Source organism: Lithobates pipiens, unplaced genomic scaffold (assembly GCF_037356315.1).
Source record: "Lithobates pipiens isolate NorthernLeopardFrog02 unplaced genomic scaffold, aLitPip1_a1.2 Scaffold_1, whole genome shotgun sequence".
Classification (NCBI taxonomy): domain Eukaryota; kingdom Metazoa; phylum Chordata; class Amphibia; order Anura; family Ranidae; genus Lithobates; species Lithobates pipiens.
The window spans coordinates 229588703-229614168 of record NW_027507685.1 but is presented as its reverse complement, the minus strand read 5'-3'; the positions used below and the strand labels follow the sequence as shown (position 1 = coordinate 229614168).

The 25466-nt window shown below is 44.4% G+C and overlaps 1 protein-coding gene across 1 annotated transcript in view; it reads right to left on the bottom strand.

The window, feature by feature from the left end:
- LOC143984086 (class I histocompatibility antigen, F10 alpha chain-like) overlaps window positions 1-25466 on the bottom strand; it is a 123197-nt gene that overhangs the window by 34488 nt on the left and 63243 nt on the right. Inside the window, exon 3 of the mRNA XM_077484407.1 lies at window positions 7221-7499. Coding sequence (XP_077340533.1) covers window positions 7221-7499 — 279 coding nt within the window. The remainder of the gene's footprint in view (window positions 1-7220; window positions 7500-25466) is intronic.

Genomic DNA, 25466 nt, shown 5'->3' with positions numbered 1-25466 from the left:
TCACTGTCCGAACGGTCCTGGTCAGCGTCACCTGAAACGACAGAGCAGGGGTCACCAGCCTCAGCAGGGCCCGAGTCTGCGTCAGAGCTCTCCCCAGAGGACAGGGGGCACTTTTTAGCACCTTTGCACCCATGCACCGCCTCCATCTTGGCAACAAACAAATTGAGGACCGCCGACAAAGCGCCCAGGGGCACTGCACAATCTTCAAGCCAACTGGTTGCAATTGCCTGGATTTTGGGGGAAGAAACACCAGTTTCTGAAGCCATGCTGACCCTACCCTGTCTGCCACCTGATGAGGACTTAGGACAGTGATGGTCCCACCCTCCTAACTGCTGCTGATGGAGGGGCTCTTTCCCGCAGGACTCACCACCCTGACTGGTTCTATGCTGTCCAGCTAGTAGTGCCTGTGTTCCTTGTCAGCTCTCAGGTGCATAGTAGATCACACTGTGTCATCCAGAGCTGCTGCTTATGGCGCAGAAACTGATCTACAACGTGTTCAGGCTCAAAGAAAATGGCCGCCGAGCATCCAGTATAAGGACATAAAACACAGGGAAAATGGCCACCGGACTACGGGAAAGCATGCTGCTCCTAGAGACTGACCAAAAAATGTGATCAGTCTTCAAGAAAATGGCCACCGAGCATCCAGTATAAAGGACAAAAACACAGGGAAAATGGCCGCCAAGCTACAGGAGAGCATGCTGCTCCTTTCCCTCACCTAAGATGGCTGCTGAACACTTAAATACCATGAGGGACAGTGACAAAGAATGGCGGTAAACAGCGCTGCAGGGATCAAAGACACAGCCTCATCAGACACCCCCAGGTAGAGAAAAAACACACATCAAGGCACAGCCAGCCAGCACAGCCCCCCCCAGGTGAGAGCCCCCCTGAAGAGCCCCTGCACATGACACACTACTGCTCAGCAGCCACATGTAGCATTCCCCACAGGGAGGGGGGGAGCGATGATAGGGACAGGGAGAGAAGAGAGGGAGGTGAGGGACCCCCGAATCGACCTCCCAGGGAACGTCCAGCTGCTCAGCCTCACTGAAGCAGGGAGAGCTGTACTTACCAGTCCTGCAGAGCTGGGAGACATTCCATCACAGACCCACTCTCCGATCAGTACGGGGTGGCTGCTGGCCATGGCACACTGTGACACTGACATCAGTAGCCCGGTCATGTGTGCCCCGGAGCATTAAAGCTCACCGACTACCTCTGGAGCTGAGGTACGTCGTGGCAGAGTGCGTAGCTCTGGTCTGCACGCACTCGCTGGCCAGGCTGGGGCGACTACAAGGATAAGGATATCCAGCCTGCCACCCAGCCGGCTGTTGATAGCAGAGCACAGGATCTTTAGTCTTGCGCAAAAAGCAAAGCTTCTGCAGAAAAAAATCCGGACTGATGGGCCCGCAGGGTTCCTAGTCCCTTCTCCTTCACTAGGCAAAATAAAACTGAGACTGCATGGCAGGCTGGGGGGTTGTTACCCAAGGGACCACCCCTTGGCGGAACTTAAAGTTCTGTGTTTTTCATAACATGTTATGCCTAGTCTTCTCCTAAAGGTGGCGTAACAACCCAATGGCTAAGAGAGGAGCTGTGTCAGTCGGTGAATATAAGAGAAAAGTATTTTTTCTCCTTCACTGATGTGCGCTGATGAACAGCACTGGTGGGCACTGATAGGTGGCAGGAATAAGTGGCACTGAACGGCAGCAGTGACTGACATCACTAATGGGCACTGATTGGTGGCACTGATGGGCTCTACCGATGATCAGTGCCCCGATTACATGCCTGGGCGTCCCCTGCAAGGAGATACCGCTGATTGGTTCTCCTCATCACACACTCTGTTGCGTGAGATGACAGACGATCACTGGCACTACTGTGTTTACATGTGATCGGCTGTGATTGGACACAGCTGATCACATGGTTAAAGCGCCGCTTGATCGGCTCTTTACTGAGATCGGGTTTGCGGCATGCACTAGCAACATGGTGCAAGCCAACTGCCTGGGCTCCACATATAATGTCCACCCAGAATGAGAGCCGCACCGCTTCTCCGTCATTTGACAGTTGCCGGGCGGCAAGCTGTTAAAGTCCAACTCCAAAAAACTGCAGAGGTGATCAAATACCACCAAAAGAAAGCTCTAGTTGTGGGAGAAAAAGGATGTCAAATTTTGTTTGGGTACAGCGTCGCACAACTGCGCATTTGTCAGTTAACCACTTAAGCCCCAGACCAATTTGCTAGCCAAAGACCAGAGCACTTTTTGCGATTCGGCACTGCGTCATTTTAACTGACAATTGCGCGGTCATGCGACGTGGCTCCCAAACAAAATTGGCTTCTTTTTTTACCCCACAGATAGAGCTTTCATTTGGTGGTATTTGATCACCTCTGTGGTTTTTATTTTTTGTGCTATAAACAAAATAAAAGCATCAATTTTGAAAATTATTTTTTGCCTTTTGCTATAGTAAATATCCCCCAAAATTATATAAAAAATGTTTTTTTTTCCCTCAGTTTAGGCCAATACATATTTTTCTACATATTTTTGGTAAAAAAAAAATTGCAATAAGCTTTTGATTGATTTGCGCAAAAGTTACAGTGTCTACAAAATAGGGGATAGTTTTATAGCATTTTAATTAATATTTTTTTTTTATTAGTAATGGCGGCGATCAGCGATTTTTATCATGACTTCAACATTATGGCGGACACGTCGGACAATTTTGGTGTGATTTTAAGACCATTCACATTTATACAGCGATCGGTGTGATTAAAATTGCATTGATTACTGTGTAAATGTGACTGGCAGTGAAGAGGTTAACACTAGGTGGCGCTGTAGGGGTTAAGTGTGTCCTGGGGAGTGTTTCTAAGTGTAGGGGGATGGGCTAGCTGTGACACATCACTGATCATAACTCCCGATCACGTATCACGTACACCGCTGTGCGCCGGTCGGGAACCGGTTACACTGACGCAGTGCCGTATCGCAAAAAATGGCCTGGTCAGCAGCCAAATCTTCCAGTCTGTAAGCGGTTAATGTGGGAGTAAACTCCCATGTATAATTTTTGCCTATAGGCAAGCCTTATTATAAATGTACCTATTATTAGGTACTGTAAATATATCTCCTAAATGTGAACTGTTTAGGAGATATTACATTTAGATGCAGCTGGTGATGTCATCAGCACATGCGCTCTGAAGTAATAGTATAACCATGTCGTCCTTTCAGAGACGTGCCATAAACAGCGACTCCCGTGCCCATGCATCATCGCCAACTCGGCCATTCATATTACCGAAACCCATGAACCCAGAAAAAAGACCAGGTGAAGATGGAAGCGCATTCAGTGGTGACGCACCTCTGAAGGGCTTTGTTTTCAAGTAAGTCCTGCATAATTTGCTAGTATGCGATGCATACTAGCACATTAGGACTTAAAGCGGTTCTAAAGGCTTTTTATCTTAATGCATTCTGTGTGCAGCAGTCCCCCTAATATTTACCTGAGTCCCATCTCAATCCAGCGATGATGCACGAGAGACTAGGCTGTCTTGGACTCTCTTGCCAATCAAAGTCAGTGAGCCAATAAGGAGAGAGGGGGTGGGGCCGGGCTGACGCTCCGTGTCTGAATGGACACACAAAGAAGCGGCTCAGCTCGGGTGTCCCCATATCAAGCTGCTTGCTGTGGGGTGAAGGAGGGAGGGGCCAGGAGCCTGGAAGAGGGAACTGAGAAGTGGAGGATCTGGGTTGCTCTGTGCAAAACCATTACACAGAGCGGGTAAGTATGATAGGTTTGGTATTATTTTTTTTTAAACTGGAGACTTTAATATCACTTTTTAAACTGCTCGGGGCCTGGTTTTATTTATTTTCCGATGCAGTTTATCTAACGCTTTAATTGCAGTGACTTCTTAGGCAGCATTTTTTTAACCCTCACCTCCCTGGTCATTCTTACTGCCTAAAAACTTCCTCCCCGAGACATCCCAAACAGACTTTTGCGTAGCAGAAACGCACATTCCCGCTCAGGTTTTTTTTTTTTTGCCTGTTTTTCATGTGTAAATACATATCACGTATAGGGCAGCCGATTCACTTGAATGGGATCCCCTACGTGCGACAAATTCCCCAAAGTAGCTCAAGAACCTTTTCAGTCGTGGAACATCACGCATTTTGGCAGCAAAACGCACATCTGCCAACTGCGATTGGGGCGTCACGAAGTTATCCTGTATTCACATCTGCACATTTCTGAACAGGCAGCATCCCACGTTTTGGAAACTCACAGTAAACGCACGTCCCACTTTCATTGCCATTTAGGCAGCATTACTCTGATTGTATGCAACCTGCACTGAAAATGAACGGCAACGCCCACCAAATACGCATCATTCTTACAGTGCCATATAGGCTGCATTCGCATCTGCATGTTTCTGAATGTATGGCAACCCCCATAGGAAATGCACACTTTGGTGTGCGTTTTGAAAACATGAGGCAAAGTGCGTTGCGCTTGGGTTAGGGTACATGCACACTGGATGCTGAGAACAACTGCCCTGGATGTTTTTCTTCTGGCAGCAAAAAAAATAAAAAATTCTGGTAAAAAAAGGTGTGTATCACAATTAGACGCATTTACCTGTGACAAGTGCTTTGGGTGTTTATTCATTTCCTTGGCCAGAATATTTATTCCATCCATTGAAATAACAAATTGCTGAAGTGCTAAACGTTCCTAATATTTAGGTGCGTTTTTGGTGCGTTTGGCATTTTTCGATCAAAACACTCCTCTCCTGATTGCGATGTTAGTCTTTGTGTGATGCTCCTAAACATGAGTTTACCAAACGCATGACAACCCAGAGGAGAATGCGCGATTTGCAGAAAGTGCGTGCCAACCCACAAGAAAATATATGCCTTGCCCTGCGTTTCAAAAAAAAATCGGGAGTGTGCATCATGCTTTCATTATCATTTAGGTTACATTCTCTTCTCTGCGTTTCCAAACTTGTCACAACCCGTACAGAAAACACGTGGCAATGCGCTTGCGTTACCAATTGTTTACATCTACCCAATTTTCAAGTGCATGGCAACCAGCAAGAAAACGCACACTTTGCCAAACATTTTAAACACATGCGACAACGCTTGTTTTACCATTTGTACACAAGTGCGTTTCCAAACGCATGGCAACTTGCAAGAAAATGCACACTTTGCCGTGCATTTTTAAAAGGGATGGCAATGTGCGTCACCTTTGCCTTACCATCCAGGCTGCATTCTCATCTGCGCATTTCCAAACCCACAGCAACCTGCACAGAAAATGTGTGCTTTGCCTTGCGTTTTGAAAACGCAAAGCAACGCTCATCACGCTTGCGATACCATTTGGTTGCATCTGCACATTTATAAATGCATGACAACTCGCAAGTAAAAACGCATGCTTTGCCATTCGTTAAAAAAAAACAAAAAACACGTGGCAACCCGCACAGAAAACAAGCACTTTGCGTTGCATTTTAAAAACACATAGCAGTGCGTGTCACACATCCATTACCATTAATTTGCTTCTATTTATAATCGCATGGCAACGTGTATCACACTTGCAGTCCCATTTAGGATGCATTCTCATCTATGCATTTCAAAACACGTGACAACCTGCACAGAAAACACGTGGCAATGCGCTTATGTTACCATTATCTGCATCTGCGTGTTTCGAAGCGCATGGCAACCAGCAAGAAAATGCATCCTTTGCAGTGCATTTCACATGCGTTGCACTTGTGTTACGATTTGTTTGCATCTGTGTGTTTTTACGAATGCATGGCAACAAGAAAATACATGGCTTTCTGTGCCTTTATTTTGAAAACGTGTGGTAATGTGCGTCATGGTTGCGTTACCATTTAGGCTATACTTGTATCTGCACAGCAACCAACACAGAAGATGTGCGCTCTGCAGCACATTTTGGAAAGATGCATTGCACTTGCCCTACTATTATGGTGACTAGGGATGAGCTCAGGTGTGTTCGCATGGTCCACGTGCAGAGCCCGCCAGGAAGTTGGCGCAGCGCTAATCACAGGCAGTGAGACATTTCCTGATCTCTGCAGCCGCACATCCGGGTAATGTATCACTGTCTCTGATTAGCGGAGCGCTGCGCCGACTTCCTGGCCTGCTCTGCACGTGTTCCATGCAAACAAGTCTGAGCTCATCCCTAATGGTGACACAAGCATGATGTGCGTTTGCAGGGCATTCCTGGAATGTGCGGTTTTCTGTGCGGGTTGTTACACATTCGGAAACACACAGATGTAAATACAGCCTGATTGTTAATGACACCCCAATCACGGTGAGCAGATGTGCGTTTTGCTGTGTGACTGAACAAAACACAACAATCCAAGACTGGAAATGTTCTAGAGATACTTTGGGGTGTTTGTTGTGTGGAGGGCAGCCTGTCCAAGTGACTGGGAAGACCAATGTGTGACCCAAAATAAAAGAGAGACGGATCCATCAAAGTGATAGGAATGATTATCAGTAAAGTCTCTGATGAGTTTGGTGGGGGGAAGTTGCGGTCGTGTGATCCGGGGATTCCTTCTCCTTCTAGGGCGGAGCAATTGATAAATCTTTGATTTTAGACACAATTGAGTGTTGGGTGGAGTGACATTTGTTGGACATTTCTAGGATTGGATTGTTATGTATTGTATGGTGTGTAGATCGCACACATTGTATGGTGTATTATACACTCAGTGTTGGACTTTCTCCTATGACATGTAGAAATCCTGAGAACTCTCCCAGTATCGGGGTGCAGGGAGCGGATCATACTGGGGGGTGAAGACTCGGTGGGACACGTGTGATGGAAGCAGACACAGGAAGAGAAGATCTATAGAGGTGACTGATCTCTGAGGAGAACCCCGAGATCCTGGAAGAGTCACTGCGGGGGAGGGGAGATTATTCTTACATCACCCCAATACTTACCAATGTGACCGGACAGATCCCGACATCTACACACTGGAAGACATGAATGGACACAGACTGGGATGGACAGACAGATTCTCAGGATGAGCTTGTGTTGGGGGGATCAGAAGACACGCCCACTTCACAAAACCCCACCCACTTCTGGGCCAAGGACTCTCCAGGCTGTATTGGGTCCTATTAGGAGGGTGTGGTTTCAGGTGTGAGTGGGTGTGGTTATCAGAGAAGTGGGAGGAGTGTGTGATGATGTAGGAGGTGCTGTGTATACAGATAGAATGTATAGAGAGTATACAGAGGATGTATATAATATAATGTATATATATAGTGTGCGCTCACCTCTCCTCTCCAGATCTTCTCTCCCATTGTTGATGTATTTCTTCAGCCATTCTATACAGATATTCTCCAGATAATTCTTGTGTATCTCCCCCTCTCTCTCCTCCGGACTGTTCAATCTCTGTGTGGTGATCTGAGCCTCATTCATGGTCGGGATATAGATCCCTCTCTGTGTGTCCAGATACATGAAATCTCTCCCATCATATCCGAACTGGAAATACCCCCCAGTGGTGCCGTCATCTCTCAGCTCACAGCCGTACATCTGCTGGAAGGAATGGATCCCTGCAGAGAGAAGAGGAAGATGTGACCTGGGATCAGAGGAAGTGATGTGTGTAATATGTGATCACATGACATGTATAGTGTGTATAGTACAGACACTGAGCATCACTCTGTATATTTCTACACTCACCATCCCCCTAATCATCTGTAGAGCAGGGAGAATTACAAGTCCCAGCAATTCCCCCTCAGACACATCCTGAGGAGCAGAGGAAGAGGGATCTGCCATCCTGCTCCCCCCTACCGCTGTGTACAATCACCCCGGGGTGGAGCGCTAATCCGCCTGAGGAAACCGGGTCACATGACGGGAACAACCAATAGGAATGGCGACAAAACACATCATGGGAGAAATCTGTACAGCTAGGAGATCGCTAAGAAGCTGCTGATCACTGATTGGACGCTCTGAGCTGTCAATCACGCCTACATCCAATGAAAGGACTTCATCCAACTTATTAGCTAATGTTTCCCCTCAACCAATCAAACACCAAGTCTGTCAGAGAGACGAGGATCATTCCATCCTATGGGGGGGGGTGAATCCATTATACAACACTGAGAAATGATAACATTATACAGATAAATGATCAGTCCTGAGAAGAGAAGTGACGGAGTCTGTGCCGACCAGGAAAGGTCATACCGAGTGTATACTGTCAGTGCACACAGAGTTCAGGAAACACAAACTTCATTCCAACTTATGTAATAACTGTCCTGTGCAGCTGACGGGTTTTACTAGAACAGGACCTGTTATCCCGGATCACATCCATCACTATTCATAGGGAGATCTGTATTGTAGAAGGAGCAGAACATACATTGGAGGACACTTCATCTGAATGGTCAGACTTCATGGAAACCTCAACTACTGACCTCCTGAGCATACCATCTGCCTGGCTGTCACTGGGCTCGGTGCTTTCAGTCCCTGACCTGGAAGAAGCATGCAGCAAATGAAGTGAGACTCTCTAATATACAAACTTATTCTGGGTGAGTGATATATATATCATATGAGCACCATTGGATCAGCATGAAAGCCAGGCAATCAGTATTTTCTAAAGTAAATCACACAGAATACACAGCAGTCTGAGAGGTAAACCACAGAGCTCCATCCTGAGTGCAGTAGGGGGCGGTGTGGTGCACAATTTGGCGCATCTAACAACTTCCCTTTTATTCATCACTGAACTTTATTTGAAGTGGACAAATGTACACTTCATTCATGTCACTGTTAAGCAGCTTGTGATGCGATCCTGTACAGCGACATGCGATCCTGTACAGCGACATGCAATCCTGTACAGCGACATGCGATCCTGTACAGCGACATGCAATCCTGTACAGCGACATGCGATCCTGTACAGTGCACTGTAATAAAATACAGCATGCCTACATTTTATCACAGCCCACTGCAGCACAGCTCTGGAGTGCATTACAGTGTGAATGAGGTTCACAGGCAACAATTGTGGTGTGTGTCATCTCACAATGCAGGAAACCTCCGATCACTGCACTGTGTGAGTCTAAAGATCAGAAATGCCGACATGTTTCTTATTGTAAATATCAGATATTGAAGCCTTCGGCTCGGGTCACACCGATGCAGTTTGCTTTTGATCTCTGCAGTGCTTTGTGGTGTTTTGCATTTTTGCACACACATTTTTAAAGCATTTTTCACAAGTTTTTTTTATTGCGTTTTGCATTTTTAATGCGTTTTTTTTGTAGAGCAGATAAAAAATATGCACTACACACTTTTCTGTAGCTTCTCAATTGAAGTTCACTGAACCACAAATGCACCATTTTGCATTTAAAAAAGTCCTTGACCCTTTTCAAAAATGCGGTGACTGAAAACCTCACAGATGTGATCGTGTCCCATAGGAATCCATGTTATATGGACTGTAGGGCGTTTCTGCAAAGAAGCACTAAAGAACACAGAGGTGTGACCCAGGCCTAGAGCCGGCCATAGACATGAGATGATCGTCACCTGATCGTTCTGTTAGTTGTCAGATTAATAAGCTTTATTGATCTAATAGGACGATTGTGTTCCCATAATAAGAATTCCATTCAATGGGGTCCATGAGAACTGCATTGATCCCAATAATCCCGGCAATGATCCTCACTGCGATTAGTAATTCATAGGATTGATCCCGGGATCACACTGAGCTGCGGGAATGAAATGAGGCGAGTTCAGCGATTTCATTCCGCATGTCAGTCCGATGATTTCAGCGACATCTCTGCGTTTTCCTGCACAGATGTCCATTGAAATCGCACCTGAAATCACCAAATCTAGCACAGAAACTACTTTTGGGAATCGATGCAGCACTGATTCGGAGGGTGTCATTGCCGGCAATAGCTGCCGATTTGGAATGCGATTTGACATATCAATGTGAACCAGGGCTGAAGAGCATCTAATGAAGTCACCTGTGAGATGTCTGCTGTCCGTCTGTCACCTTCTCTTCATAGATCTGAATCCTAATTTCCATCCATATCATCCGGGGGGGAGGGGGCAGGGCCCGGGAAGCTCTATTATAGGGCCCCATTCACATCTGAATTACTGGCAGTCGTACAATTCTGCTACACTGGAAAATCGCACAAAAATGTGCAACATGCGTTTGGGAGCCATTATTCTTAATGATACTCCAAAAATTGGGCATTTTGTCACGTGAAATACGCTCCAAAAAAGATACAGAAGATACTTTGTCAGAACACAATAGCTTAGCGGGGGAGTTCGATGTACTAACATTAGACTGTTAGTACAGAATCTCCTCCTCAGCTCTTGAGGGTTTTTTTCATTTAGCCCGCTGGGTTTAACAATAAAACTGATAGTGTGTACTTGGCTTTATACTCGATGTGAGTGATATCTCACTAATGATGCTGATTTATAAAGATTGTGTGAACCCAGACTTAGCTAGAGTTTGCACTATGAAACCGCACAGGAATCACCTATGAATCACACAGGAATCACCTATGAATCACACAGGAATCACCTATGAATCGCACAGGAATCACCTATGAATCGCACAGGAATCACCTATGAATCACACAGGAATCACCTATGAATCGCACAGGAATTACCTATGAATGGCACAGGAATCACCTATGAATCGCACAGGAATCACCTATGAATCGCACAGGAATCACCTATGAATCACACAGGAATCACCTATGAATCGCACAGGAATCACCTATGAATCGCACAGGAATCACCTATGAATCGCACAGGAATCACCTATGAATCGCACAGGAATCACCTATGAATCGCACAGGAATCACCTATGAATCGCACAGGAATCACCTATGAATCACACAGGAATCACCTATGAATCACACAGGAATCACCTATGAATGGCACAGGAATCACCTATGAATCGCACAGGAATCACCTATGAATCACACAGGAATCACCTATGAATCACACAGGAATCACCTATGAATCGCACAGGAATTACCTATGAATGGCACAGGAATCACCTATGAATCGCACAGGAATCACCTATGAATCGCACAGGAATTACCTATGAATCGCACAGGAATCACCTATGAATCGCACAGGAATCACCTATGAATCGCACAGGGATGCACACTAAATTCTTGTGCAATTCACATGCGATTCAGTGCAGTGCGATTTGAGGCTGAAAATTGCACTACATCACACCAAAGTAATGCATGTACTACTTCTGGAAACGCACTGCACCCAGATCGCATAGTAGTTTTATACCGTGTGATCTGATGCAGACAAATGCACTGCGTTTGTGACCTGCGTTTGCAGTGTCATTATCATAGCACTGACACCCGCTGCAGATCACAAGGGCAGTGCAATCTGAACTCAGTGTGGGAAACGCAAACGGATTGCTGTTTTCTGAGCCACGTTCTGGTGTGAACCCGGAGCTTATCACCCCCTTACTGAAAGCTGCACTAATATTCTTCATCAACTACCAAGAAATAGTTCTACATTATAATTTCTCCAAATCCATCCATTCCCAATCCATGCACAAGAAGCTATTATACAAATATATATAGGGGGTTGGATTAAAAAAAAATTGCCCCCACGTGATGTGGTCTGCTGCCTGGTGGATTATAGGCTGAAGGAAGACATTTTACGAAAGGCCAGAAATAGGATCCAAATATCTCTAGGGAGTGCTACGATCCACATCTATCAGGACTTATCGGGCATTACCCTACAAAATCGCAGGGACCTGCGACCACTTCTTGATGTACTGCGGGCGAAAGGCATTTCATACAAATGGAAGTTCCCGTTCGGCCTAGCGGCCACCTATCGGGGCCGAACGGCCCTGCTACGAGTCCCGGAGGAACTTCCTTCTTTTTGCGACGCCTTGGAGATTCCCTTGGTTGAAGTTCCCAATTGGTACGCAGCTTTTCGCACTTACAGCCAACCCAGCAGGGAACGGGACCACGCCGAACCGATGGATACTCAGCGCAGCAGGCACCGACGGCGTAGATCGGAATCTAGAAGTCGATCCTATCGTTCTAGAAGAGATTCCCGCCCTGACCGCAGTCCGACGGATTCCCCGCGATCTGGCCGAGCCAGGCGAGACGCTGCTCAGCATCGGGATCGTTCCCCAGGAGTGAGACTCTTCAGCTAAGTTCGTTCATTTCTTTCTTTTGGGTGAAATACCCCTTCTTCGGAGAACTATACCTTCGGGTTTATACCTCTACGGGACGCTTAGTTAGCATGTCCCAGTCCGGAGCTGGCCTGTTTCTTTCCTAAGTTAGCCAACATCGGTTCTGGAATTGGACCCCGTAGCCTATAGGTTTGAAGTTTTATATAGGCAAGTTTTTTCGTTAGCCACGTATTCACGGTAAAGTAATTTTAGGTAGTATATTTTTACCGATAGGTAGAAACGGGCTGTAGCTAGACTTATTACCTCCTTCCTGGAGAAATACCTTCGGATGCACTGAACTGCTGAACACTACCTTATATTCGCGAAATGTTGTATTTTTGTTGTTTGCAAGGTTCCTATTGCCTGTTATACGGTGGGAGGGTTATAGCTCACATTGCCACGTTCCTTTTAGTTATCTTATTACTGAATAGACGCCCGTACGTTTAGCTGATATTGACATTACTTTTAGGGGTCATTGAGGGTTTTGGTTTGCAGACGTGGATGGCCTAATTCTGCTCGTCCCCCCATGCAAATCAACCCCATCGAGTGGCTCGTTCGGAGAGAAGAGACAGGCCTACGTAGCAATGTGCCCGTTCCTATCGTACATCCTGAGGAACTCTTTCCTCCACTCCTTGCACAGTCCCGACTCTCCTTTACTAAGATCCGTAGCAGCGATCTTTGTATTAGTGATTTATTAGTTAATTACTGTTAACAGGGCGCTTCTACGAAGGATGTATATGAATATTGAAGGATCCTCCTGGTCACCTTCTGTCCACCTCTATGCCTGTGCATACTCTTTATGTAGTGAAAATGGCCCATGTATACTTGATCTGTTCTACTTGCACTGTTCGTAAGTGATACATCCTCTCAGCTAGGTGGGCGACTTGGTTTATATAAAATTGCAAGCCTTAGATTGAACGCAGAAGAGGTTGCGCCAGTCCGCTTCCTTTGATAGAATCTATGTATGTTTTCTTATTATTGGACCGGATCGCGGTCGCATCTGGAATCTAGAGTATCCACCCTTACCGAGAGACTTGGTTCAACCCCACTGCGGTTGATCGTACGGTGGTGTCCTGTATTATTCCGGACGCTGTCCGCGCGCTCACCGCACACTTCCCGGACGTCTTCGCTTTGAGGGTGAGGCTGGTCCTATATCCTCACAGTGAACGCCTAAGGGTTTATCCCTGTTTCCCGTTATCCTTATTCACGTTCCCCGCTCTTCCCCCTCCCCTCTCCCTCCCCTAGCCCTCACATCTTCTAGGACACTTTCAATTTGAACGACCTGTTATACGATCACTTGCACTAAGTAAAGAGGGTGATTTTACATCATGCACAAACGACAATCTCTTATCCCTGACTCTCAGGTTAAATTGTATTCGCTTAACGTGAAAGGCCTTAACAAACCGGAAAAAAGATCGCAATTATTTCGACTTTTACGAAAAACTAAGGCGGATATAGTGTTTCTCCAGGAAACTCATTTTAGATCTGACAAAATACCTAACTTACGGTCTTCACTTTATCCAACAGTATTTCATGCTACTAACCCATCAGCAAAATCAAAGGGAGTGTCAATTCTTATATCTAAGAATTGCCCCTTTCAGGTGAAAGACTCGTTGTTGGATACGGAAGCACGCTTTGTTTTTCTGAAAGGCGAACTATATTGCAAAACTTTCACATTAGCCAACATTTACGCCCCCAACCAGCAACATGTCCAGTTCTTCAACTCCACGTTGTTGAAACTCACCGCCTTCTATCAGGGCACTCTGGTGGTCGGTGGTGACTTCAATGCAGCCTTAACTCCCGCATTAGATTCTTCAAACGGTACCTCCTCTTTGAAATACAGCGCGCTGAGGGCTATAAAATCCCAACTGACCGTACTGACATTACATGACACATGGCGAACGTTATATCCGACCGCCAGAGACTTCACCTACTATTCACCCCCTCATAACAAATACTCGAGGATCGACTACTTCTTTCTCTCTCAGGCGGACTTGGACTGTTTACTTGTAGCCTCCATCGAACCTATGGTGATCTCTGACCATAATCCAGTCTCGATCACCCTGTCCTTCCCGATCGGAACAGTTAAACCCTATATTTGGCGGTTGGACGGTTCTTTACTCAGCGATTCGGAAGTAGTGCGTTCTATCTCTAATAGTCTAACGAACTACTTTACGGATAATGCTTCCACAGAAATCCATCCCATAACAAGATGGGCAGCTCATAAATGCGTGATTCGGGGGGAGCTGATCTCCCTTGCAGCTAAGAGACGGAAGGATAGGGAGGCCAGACTTGATAAACTGTCAAAGACCATCCACTCGTTAGAATTGACACACAAAAGAACGCTAGCAGAAAACACACTTCAAGCATTACAACAGGCCAGACTAGATCTCCTGGAGGAACTTAACATTCCAATTAGGAAGAAGTATACCCTTATGCACCGCAATTTTTACGAATTTGGCAACAAATCAGGGAAGTTTCTAGCAAGGGCAATCCAAATGCGAAAAGCAATGTCCACGATTCATCATATACTAGATCCGCAAGGTCTAAAGATTTCCTCACCATCTGGCATAGTGGAACAATTTAAAAAATTTTACTCAAATCTTTACAATCTCCCTAGACATTCTTCGACTACCACACAACACGACAGAACGCAACAGATAACAGACTTTCTTGCCGAGAACTGCCCCGGGACTATATCCGACGATCTTGCCACAGACTTGGAGAAACCAATTTCGACCGAAGAAATACTGACAGCCCTTAAACAGCTTAAACCGGGTAAATGCCCCGGCCCCGACGGCTTCCCCACTGTATATTATAAAACCTTCTCTGACTTGCTTATACCGCACGTTACTGAACTATTTAATAATCTTCCTGACGCACCAGCACTTCACGCAGATCTCCATGAGGCACACATTACTATGATCCCGAAACCAGGGAAAGACGAAGCCTTGGTCCCTAATTATAGACCGATTTCGTTGATAAATGTAGACATGAAGCTGTACGCGAAAGTCATTGCGAATCGTATTCTCCCCTTTCTGCCTTCCCTGATTTCCCTGGACCAAGTAGGCTTCGTTCCGGGTCGTGAAGCGCGCGATAACACGCTGAAAGCAATCAATGTCCACAAATGGCTTTCGGCCTCTCACAGTCCGGGCTTCTTTTTATCGTTGGACGCGGAGAAGGCGTTCGACCGAGTGGCTTGGGATTACATGCTGGCTACCCTGAGGAAAATGGGTTTTAAAGAACGTACCTTACAATATATCACGGCACTGTACTCTTCACCCACAGCCAGAATTAAAGTTAATGGACATTTGTCGGACGCCTTCTCCCTGTCCAACGGTACGAGACAGGGTTGCCCACTATCCCCGATTTTGTTCATTTTAACGATTGAACCCTTCCTCCACAAACTCCGAACGAACATCAATGTCAAGGGAATACGAATACGGGGCGAGACTTTTAAAATAGCTGCATACGCGGACGATATCCTTTTATTTCTTACTGACCCACTTGTTACTTTACCCAATTTACTCAAGGACTTTGCTCAATTTAGGACAATAGCAAACCTGCAAATTAACTTCCACAAATCGAAGGCCCTTAACATCACTTTACCCGACGACGTTTTGACACACTGCCAGACGAACTTCCCCTTTGGTTGGGAAAAGCACGCTATCACTTATTTGGGGATTCAATTACCGACTAAACTAAAAGACCTATATCCTCGCAACTATTTACCACTACTTAATTCTGTCCGTTCTGATTTGTTGAAATGGAAAATACCCACTATTTCGTGGTTTGGGAGAGCAGCGATTCTTAAAATGAACGTCCTCCCACGGTTCTTATATCTTCTACAAACGATCCCAATCACACTTCCCCCCACCTTTTTTGCAACGTTTCAAACTCTATGCTCCCAATTCGTATGGGCGAACAAAAAAGCTTGCATCAAATGGGAGACCCTGACTCTCCCCAAATTGCGGGGGGGTCTGGGTATCCCGGACTTACGCAAAAATCAATGGGCTTTTCACTTGACCAGAATCGTGGACTGGCACCTACATAGACAACACAAAGCTTGGGTGGCGATCGAAGAGGCGTTCGTACAAACACCGATACATTTGCTTCCTTGGATAGGCACAGCCCCAATTCTTCCGAATATCTCAGATCACCCTCTGATTAACACCACGCTTACTATATGGAAAACAGTCTGCCGGAACACTAAAATATCCTCCACGCATGGCCCGCTCACCTCCTTAGAACACAATCCGGACTTCGCCCCTGGTTTTCAAGCTCCACTCCCCACTGATGATATACACAAAGACTACGTTCGTGCAAGATCCTTCTTTGACAAAGGTAGAATGATTACATTTCAAACTCTACTGGCTAGATTCCCGGACAGAAAGATACCTTTCTTTAATTTCTTACAAATCCGACACTTTTTACTACAGGAATCTCCAGCCACTACGTGGTGCAGAGATCTGACCCCGTTTGAACAACTTTGCACTGAAACGACTCCACAAAGACATCTGGTTTCAGAACTCTACTCTGCTTTCTTTCCTACTACGAACGATTCAGTGACATCATTGCGCTCTAAATGGGTGAGAGACACGGGTATAGACCTAACACCAGACGATTGGGAACGGATACTAATAAATGTTCACAAAGGTTCTAGGAATGTATCAGTGCAGGAAAATGGTTTTAAGCTCTATTCCCGATGGTATAGAACCCCTGATATTCTGCATTCCTTCTACCCTTCGGTTTCTCCAGCTTGCTGGAGATGTGGCGAGACTCCGGGAACCCTCCTACATATCTGGTGGGAATGCCCAGCACTTCGTTTGTATTGGCAGACGATCCACCAAGCTATTTCTAATATAACGACTTTCACACTAGATTTTACACCGTCCCAATACTTACTTCATCATACGTCCTTATCTCAGCGCCATTACAGGAAGTCAGTTGTAATACACTTAGTTAATGCAGCCAGGATGTGCATCCCAGTTCATTGGAAGTCAACTACGACCCCCTGTGTCAAGGATTGGTTACGTAGAGTAAACAGAATAATGGACATGGAAGAACTCACGCATCGAATCCTTGACACATCTCCTAAGTTCACTAACACCTGGGCATGTTGGAAACACTTCCAAACAACCGATGATTACAAACGGTATATGGTAGATTAACGAAATACTCAGCAAGTCGTTGCTACTTGATGCCTCTATGGTCTTTATAGGATGTGATCGGATTAGGCATTATTCCTTACACACTAAAGTACACCTGTCCTCCCCTTTCCTTTTCGACCCCCCCCCCCCCTCCTTCCCCTTATGTTATGATGCTGGTCATCATATATTAGATGTAACATTTCAGACACTTACGATAGAGCAATTCAGGGGTACGGCAACCAATTATTAAACAGTTCGGTTATTCTTCCAAGGTTTTCATTTAACTTTATCTGACACATTCCGGTTATCACCTTTCCAGACCTGGTTATGGATCACACGGATCGTGATGTGGAAGCCTTCGTATCCCCAATGAGAAGAACTATGTTAGATTTTCTTAACAATTATTACTGATGGTTTATTAGACATTGTACTGCACTTGTAATGGCTTGTTTGTAACACGTTATATGTACCCGCTGTTTCTGATGTATGTCATGACTTCTTCAATAAAAAGATTTATCAAAAAAAAAAAAAAAAAAAATTGCTGTATGAATGTCACAAGCACAACCATCAAGGAATCCCTAATATGTGTGTTTTATGATCATCAGCTCCCCCTAGTGGCCATAATATAGCATTTTCCTGTTTGAGGTATTTCAGGAAAATACTGCATATCATGGACACTAAATGGAGCTGATGGTCATAGGAAGTAAACATATTAGACACAATAATGAGGGATTATTTGTGATGGTTGTGCAAATGCTTGTGACATTTGGACAGCAGTTTAAAAAAAAAAAATAGAATGTAAAGTGTTTAGGAAAAACATAAATTACAGAATATTTTCAACCATCCCTGGAATGTTGTTTTGCAGATACATTTGTCATATTAAGAAAAAAAAAAGTCCTAATGTTTTATCGTGTATGGTCCACCTAAGATCAAAATAATAATAATAGGGCTAACACCTCTCCCCCCTACAGTCTTCAGATAAGAGATACTATACAATATGAATATAAGTATTATAAAGCAGGATGCAGACATGATGATCATCACAAATGGGATTCTTAAAGCGGTTGTAAACTTGACAAAAAAGAAAAAAAAATCTGGGCCCCGTCAAGTTTTTTGTCATAATGCGCTAGTATGCACCACAAACTTACCTTAGAAATGGCGCCCTCTAGTGGCGCGCTGTCACCACTGCGGAGGCTTCCATCTTCATCCAGTTTTCCTCCCGGGTTTGCGGGCTCCGGCCAATGAATGTCTGGGCTGTGATGATGTCACTCCTGCGCATGCGTGTGGTGCTCTACATTCCACAGCAAACTGTGTGTCTGTGAATGCAGAGTGTCACCGCACATGTGTAGATGATGTCATCGGCCATTGCCAATATCTCCTAAAGGGGGAACGTTTAGGAGATATTCAATGTACCTACAGGTGAGCCTGAGTGTAAGCACTGTGTACTCACAGGGTTACCTACCTCTTTATCTGTAAACGTTCCCCTACAATATGTAGTCTTCAGGTGCCGTCTCCCCTCCCCCATAGTATATACAATATATACAATGCTCATGTCACCGGAGTCTGCACATTACAGAGCTGTAAAAAAAGTATTTGCTCCTGATTTTTCCATTTTTTTCATATTTGTCACACTAAAGTGATTTAGATGCTCAAACAAAATGTAATAGGATACAAAGATAAGCCGAGTTAATACAAAATGCAGTTTTTAAATGATAATTTCAATTATTAAGGGAAAAAAGATGTCCAAACCTGCCTGGTTCTGTGTGAAAAAGTAATTGCCCCCTAAACCTTATAACTGGTTGTGCCACCCTTGGCGGCAACGGCGGCAACAGCGGCAAACAAGCATTTGTGATAACTGGCAATGAGTCTTTCACATCGCATTGGATCAATTTTGGCCCAATCATCTTTGCAATATTGTTTGAATACACATTGGAGGGTTTTCCAGCATGAACAGCCTGTTTAAGGTCATGCAACAGCATTTCAATGGGATTTAAGTCTGGACTTTGACTAGGCCACTCCTATACACGCTATGTCTGCTTCTGGCAGTAATCACCGCAGGTAATCGTTGGCTATGTAGAGAGCCAGGAATAGGTGCGGCCGCCGGTGACCTTTCATCATAGTGAACGGGGTCAGCAGCCGCACCTACCCGCTGAGAGCCGCAGGAGGAACCCCTCATCAGCTCTCCTTATTGATTGTGTATTTTATGTGCGGCCCGAGACTATTCCTCTTCTCCCAATGTGGCTCAGGAAGGTGAAAAGTTGGACCCCCCAATCTACCTGTATAATACATTATTATTATCTGTGCTCAGAATCCACTGCAGTATTACTTCCAGATTTTATATTCTGTATTTGTATGTTTAGTATTATTTATGCCGTATACTGCCTGACTTCTTCACTATTACTATTATATTAAGAGTATAAATTATTATTATCAAATGAAGCGCACATTCTGTATTTACCATTCTTCCAATATTAGTGTTATCTGACACATGATGTATGATAACCTCTTGTTTATACAAATTATCCAGAAAACAATAAAAATGATGGAAAAAAGATCAATAAAAATAAAGAATACATAAACCCTCCATGTACTATGGAGGAAAGGCCGGTAATGTACACAATATGTTCCTCCATCACACTATGACATAAACCTGGATGATTAGTTTTCATCCCACTTCATTTCTACCCATAACAAGTATATAACATTGATGTGTAGAGATCATACATTTCTCCATTGCTCTTCACTTGGAGTATATATGAGATATAATGTACATTTTATATACTGGAGGAACTTGATGTGTAGATGGGAGGACATCGGATCTTCCTTTATGAGGACATTCCTGATCCGAGTGAATAAACAGATGACATATCTCATGTATATGAGGTGCCGAGTCTTTAGAAGGACATCTACTGATTGGGAGGAATATTGGAAGCACATTTGTATCTCATACAGAAATAGGAGGATATGATTTATGGAAGGCTGGGATCACACAATAACGCAGAGCTGTCAGAGCGATTCACCTCTCCAGCATCTCTCCCTTCCCCCGTCTTCTGTCCAAATAGGCAATTCACCAAGATCTCCAATCACATCACTTCCGGTTATGTAAACCGTCAGTAATTGGAGATTTCGACGACTTGCCGCTTTGACACAACACCGGCGAGCGCGTACACCCCGGTACAGGAAGACTTTGCTGTTTTGACACAACATCAACGGGTAATGAGGAAAAAGTTGTCGCCGCCAACGGCCATTTTGTTGATTAGTATCGGAGCGGACTAACAATATCCACTCATAATACAATGTACCGGACTGTACACGGTTGCCGGCGTTGTGTCAAAACAGCAAGTCGTCAAACTCTCCAATTAGTGACGGTTTACAGAAAACAGAAGTGACATAATTGGGACATCTTGATGAATTGGCTATTTTGTGGGGACACCGGCTGTGGTAGGGGCATTGTGGTACGCAATTCAGCACATCACACTATTCTATTTTTTGTATAAACTTAATGTGAAATGTACAAAAGGTACACTTCATTCACAGCAATGTACAGCAGTGTGATGCTCTGCGTTGCTGCACATTGCGATTCAGCACAGTGCGCTGCAATAAAACTCAGTATGTCTGCATTTTCTCACAACACCCTGCAGTACGGCCATGTGCTGCATTGAGGTGTGAAAGAACGGGACACATAGGAAACAATTGCTTCTTGTGTGTCCTGTCACTGCATACAGTGTGAATGAGCCCTAAAATTTCACCAGAAGATGGACAAGGGATCCCATGAAGTAAATCTGAGTTATAATATGAATTTCCCTGACTTTTTTAGAATCCATATATGGAGTAATATGACATTTATAGAGGGGCCAGCATCAGATCTTACAGTATATGAGGACATCGTTATATGAATGAACAATCAGAATTGAGTGTAAAATACCCACATAATTTGTTCCTCAGAAATGAGATCATTGATTATAGTTACTGGCACCATCAATAGAGTTAGCCTGGGTTCACAAATCGCATTTAATTTGCACGGGAATCGCACCACATTCCTGTACAAATCACATGTGATGCGTGTGTGGTGCAATTTTAGCTATTCATTTGTATGGCTCAAATCACACCAAATCTGCACAAAAAAAAAAAAAAAAGGTGTGGGGTCCCCCCCCACACTGAATTCGGATCGCATGGGTGTCCACATCCATGCCATCCAATTGTGTCTGCGTTTTGTGCACTGCGTTTTGCAAACCATTTTCGGGTGTCATTTAATTAACAATGACATCCCTGTTGATCACATGAACGCAGTGCAATTTCAATGCGGTGCAGGAAACACACATTTGCTGCGTTTTCTGCACTGCATATATGTGAACCGAGCCTTATGGTAATTGGGATCCTCGGATGAGTCATTTTTGGACTCCACACACATAGCACTCTTTTTTTCTGCTACTGCAGATACAAATCTCCTTTTTTGAAACATGTAACAGAAGAGACCGATCTTAAGCTATATAGAAGTCTGTATGGGGTAGGTAATGTCAAGTACTATGGGCAATAGGGGTGCAACGGATCGTCACCAATCCATGATCCCAACGGGCCAACCTGTTTGGATCGGCACACCCCTGCGATCCGCTGCCTCGGCCTTAGAAAAGGCAGCGGCTTCGGCCTAGCTCCAGAGTGGCGGCCATCTTGGTACACCCCACGGCCGTTTAGAATGTGTTCGCTCCGTCAAATGACGGAGCGATCACTTGTAAACAAACCAGCGTCATGTTATGATGCCGGTTCCTCTCTCCCCTCTGTGTACTGATCTGTACAGTTGAGGGGAGAGATCAGATGGAAGCAGTGCTGTGGGCACTACAGATTCAGCCCACAGCAGTCACATCCATCCATACTCTGCCAATACTCTGCAATACTCGGTGATGCCCAGCCATACTCATCCGTACCCAGCCAGTGGGGGAGATGATGTGGATATTACAGTGGGGACTATATGGTGGTGGAATTTTCACAGGTTTTTGCAAATTCAATAATTATTTGCTAATCAGAAAAATGATCCGATTAGTCTTTTGATCCGTTGCACCCCTAATGGGCAATGTTATTACCTGCCTATATACACATGTATATATTGTATATACAGTATATTGTACTTACCTTTGTAGAAGGCTTCATGAAGCTGTTGGATAATACCAAGTCTACACATTTTGGGGAATTATTCACCTCTGAGATAAAATGTGCGAATTCTTACATATTTCATTCAATGAATTAGAAAACAGGTGATAAAGGTGCTGGTTGGGTAAAGTTTTTAAGATATTTCACAATAAAGATTTATAGACAGGCGAGTAGATTTGCCTACAATGGAGGGAGGTGTCTGAGGATTATGATGCCGCGAAACGGTAGAACAATGAAGATGGAACCACATGGAAGTTTATAAATGTATCTTCATTTTCACTTTGAGCCTACAGATTACCCAACTGTCATTTATTGTTCTTTTATTACAAGGTACATTTGTCTTGGTCAGATCTACACATCATACAGTTCCATCTGGTGATTGGGAACGGATCATTGCCCAACATATCCAAGGAACAATTGTGTGATATTTTCCCTCAGAAGCCGAGATGCCTCGAAAACTGTAAATAATGCGGATATCTTCGGCTACATTTGTGGCGAGGTCACATTTGTATGCCCAAAGTGCAGTATGACGGCGGTGATAAAGAAGGCAAACCACTTATATTTTGGATGCACAATAGGGGATCAGGACAGGAGTTGGGCCCCCGCATTGTGTGCGACTTCTCTCCATCATTGTCTAAACAAGAAGAAAAGTCCATACCTTCCGCAGTCCCAATGGTGTGGAGGGAACCACCAATCATAGTGGTGATGGACATTTTTACACGGTTCCCTCAACTGCAAAAGGGATCTCAAGATCCTACTGCCATTCACAAGAAGAAAGCAAAAAAGCTCAGTTTAGATACTGAATAAAGATGGAACCTTATCATTTAATCTGTTAGTCATTTTTTCATGCAAAAAGCATGAAAAGGTTACATGAAAAAAAACAACGAATAAATGGAATATTATTGGTACCAATAAAAAGATACATTTATAACGATCGGTGTGGCACCATTCTCATTACTATCACATTTTGCAAAAAAAGTTATGAATTATAATCGCACATCCCCCTCGTAATTTGGAATTTTGTTGAAATTTTGACCTGAAGCTCTATCCAGGAAACTGGAGCCAATTCTCAGGACTTCATTTTCCTTTATTAGTGACCCAATTCTGGTAAAATTTAGCTAATTTCATTTCCAAGGCTTTCTCCTCATATATGAGTGTAATTATTACATACATCTTGGCAGGATTGGGGGTAACACCCCATGTGACTTGTACACAGCGGCTCCATAGGGGGATGTCCAACTAGCAGGTGATGCCCAACAATTGTTTTATATGTGTGTTTATTGGTCTTGTTGTACATTTGTGTAAGTAATGAATATTAGTCATATATGGATTATACATTGTAATATACTTTATTATGTATTAATAATTGTTACCTGTATCATTTTAGATTCTCTGCAAATATATTCTGAAAAAATGTAACCTTGTTCATGAAACGCATAGCGAGCGAACATCAATGGGAAGATTTATGGATATCTGCGCTAACATTAATGTATAAACATGGTATGGGTAGAGATTAAAGCGGAGTTCCACCAGCGGAAAAAAAAAGTAAGCAGCTACAAATACTGTAGCTGCTGACTTTTAATAAAGGAGACGTACCTGTCCAGGGAGCCCACGATGTCGGCAGCCCAGCTGCTGCAGCCATTCCAGGTAAGAGAACCAGGCAGTGAAGACTTCCGGCTCCACTCCTGGTTCCCTACTGCGCATGTGCGAGTCGTGCTGCATGTTCTGATTAGTCCCTGCTATCTTCTTAGACCTGCATGTCTCCCAGAAGACAGCGGGGGGGGGGGGGGGGATTTGCCAGACATTGCATAGATTGTCGCACAATGTGAAGTGATTTTCCCCGGAAGTGGGAGCAAATACCTGGATTAGACAGGTATCTACTCCCCCTCCCCCCTGAAAGGCGCCAAATGTGACACCGGAGGGGGGGAGGAATTCCGAACAGCAGAAAGTGGAACTCCACATTAAAGCAGAAGTGAACCCATCGATCTAACAGTTTGAAAAAACAGTTACATTCCTGGCATGCTGGAAATGTTAACTGTCACATTGGTTGTGCTCTCAACCAAACTGTCAAACCAACCATCCAATGGCTGGTGTGATAACTGATCACATGTGCAGCTTCATGGCAGTTAAAGATTAAAACGGAGGCCAAGATGGCAGCTTCCTTGGCTGAAAACGATAGGAGGGTTTACTTCCACTTTAAGGCTTCATGTAAAATGCTGCTGATAAAAGGACGTTTAGGAGCAGTTGGGTGTTTTTTCAGCTGCCCCTGAACTCTCCTCTCTGTTATCTTATCACTACATGTACACAGGGTTGTTTAGTCATTTCTTTACAGGTTACCACTTTAGATTTACACAGGAAGTCTGGTCCCAGAATTACTGCCCATGATCTGACATTCACCGTGATACCTCACTTGTGTGGGATGACCGCTGTTTGAATGCATTCACCTGCATTCGAGAATGTAAGCACGGGGGCACTTAAAAAATGTTTTATTCTTTACACTGTCACTTTTTTTTATCATGTTTATTAATGTCACAAAGAATGTAAACACCCAGTGTGAGAGCAATAGGCATGTGACAGGTACTCTTTATGGAGATCTGAGAACTATAGGATCCCAGATCCCTCCTCTGAACTTAAAAGCATGTAGTCACAACAAGATCGGGGGGATCAAATACTTCTGATTTTTGAAAATGGTGATGTAAGGTCATCACTTCGGGTTACCATATCAGAGCCAAACAAAGCCGATTCGGTCTTTGTTTGGCTGTGCGATCAACCAAACAGGGGTGCCAGCTGGTCAATTGGGACTCCCGATGGAAGGGAGATCCCACTGCTTGTAAAAGCAATCCAACGGCTAGTTAGCCACTAGTATTGCTTTTACAAGAGAGCCGCCCATCGGCTCCAAAAAACTGCATCATTCTGGTATAACTACTTAAAGTCCAGCGATGCACCAGGGACATAATTTGTTGGCAGGTAGTTATACTGTTTAAATATTAATTGTATTTTCCAAACTGGAGCAATGTGACTCTGCACAACAAGTCATATCCAAACCTCAACTTTATAGCATTTGTAAAGGCATTTTTTTAATT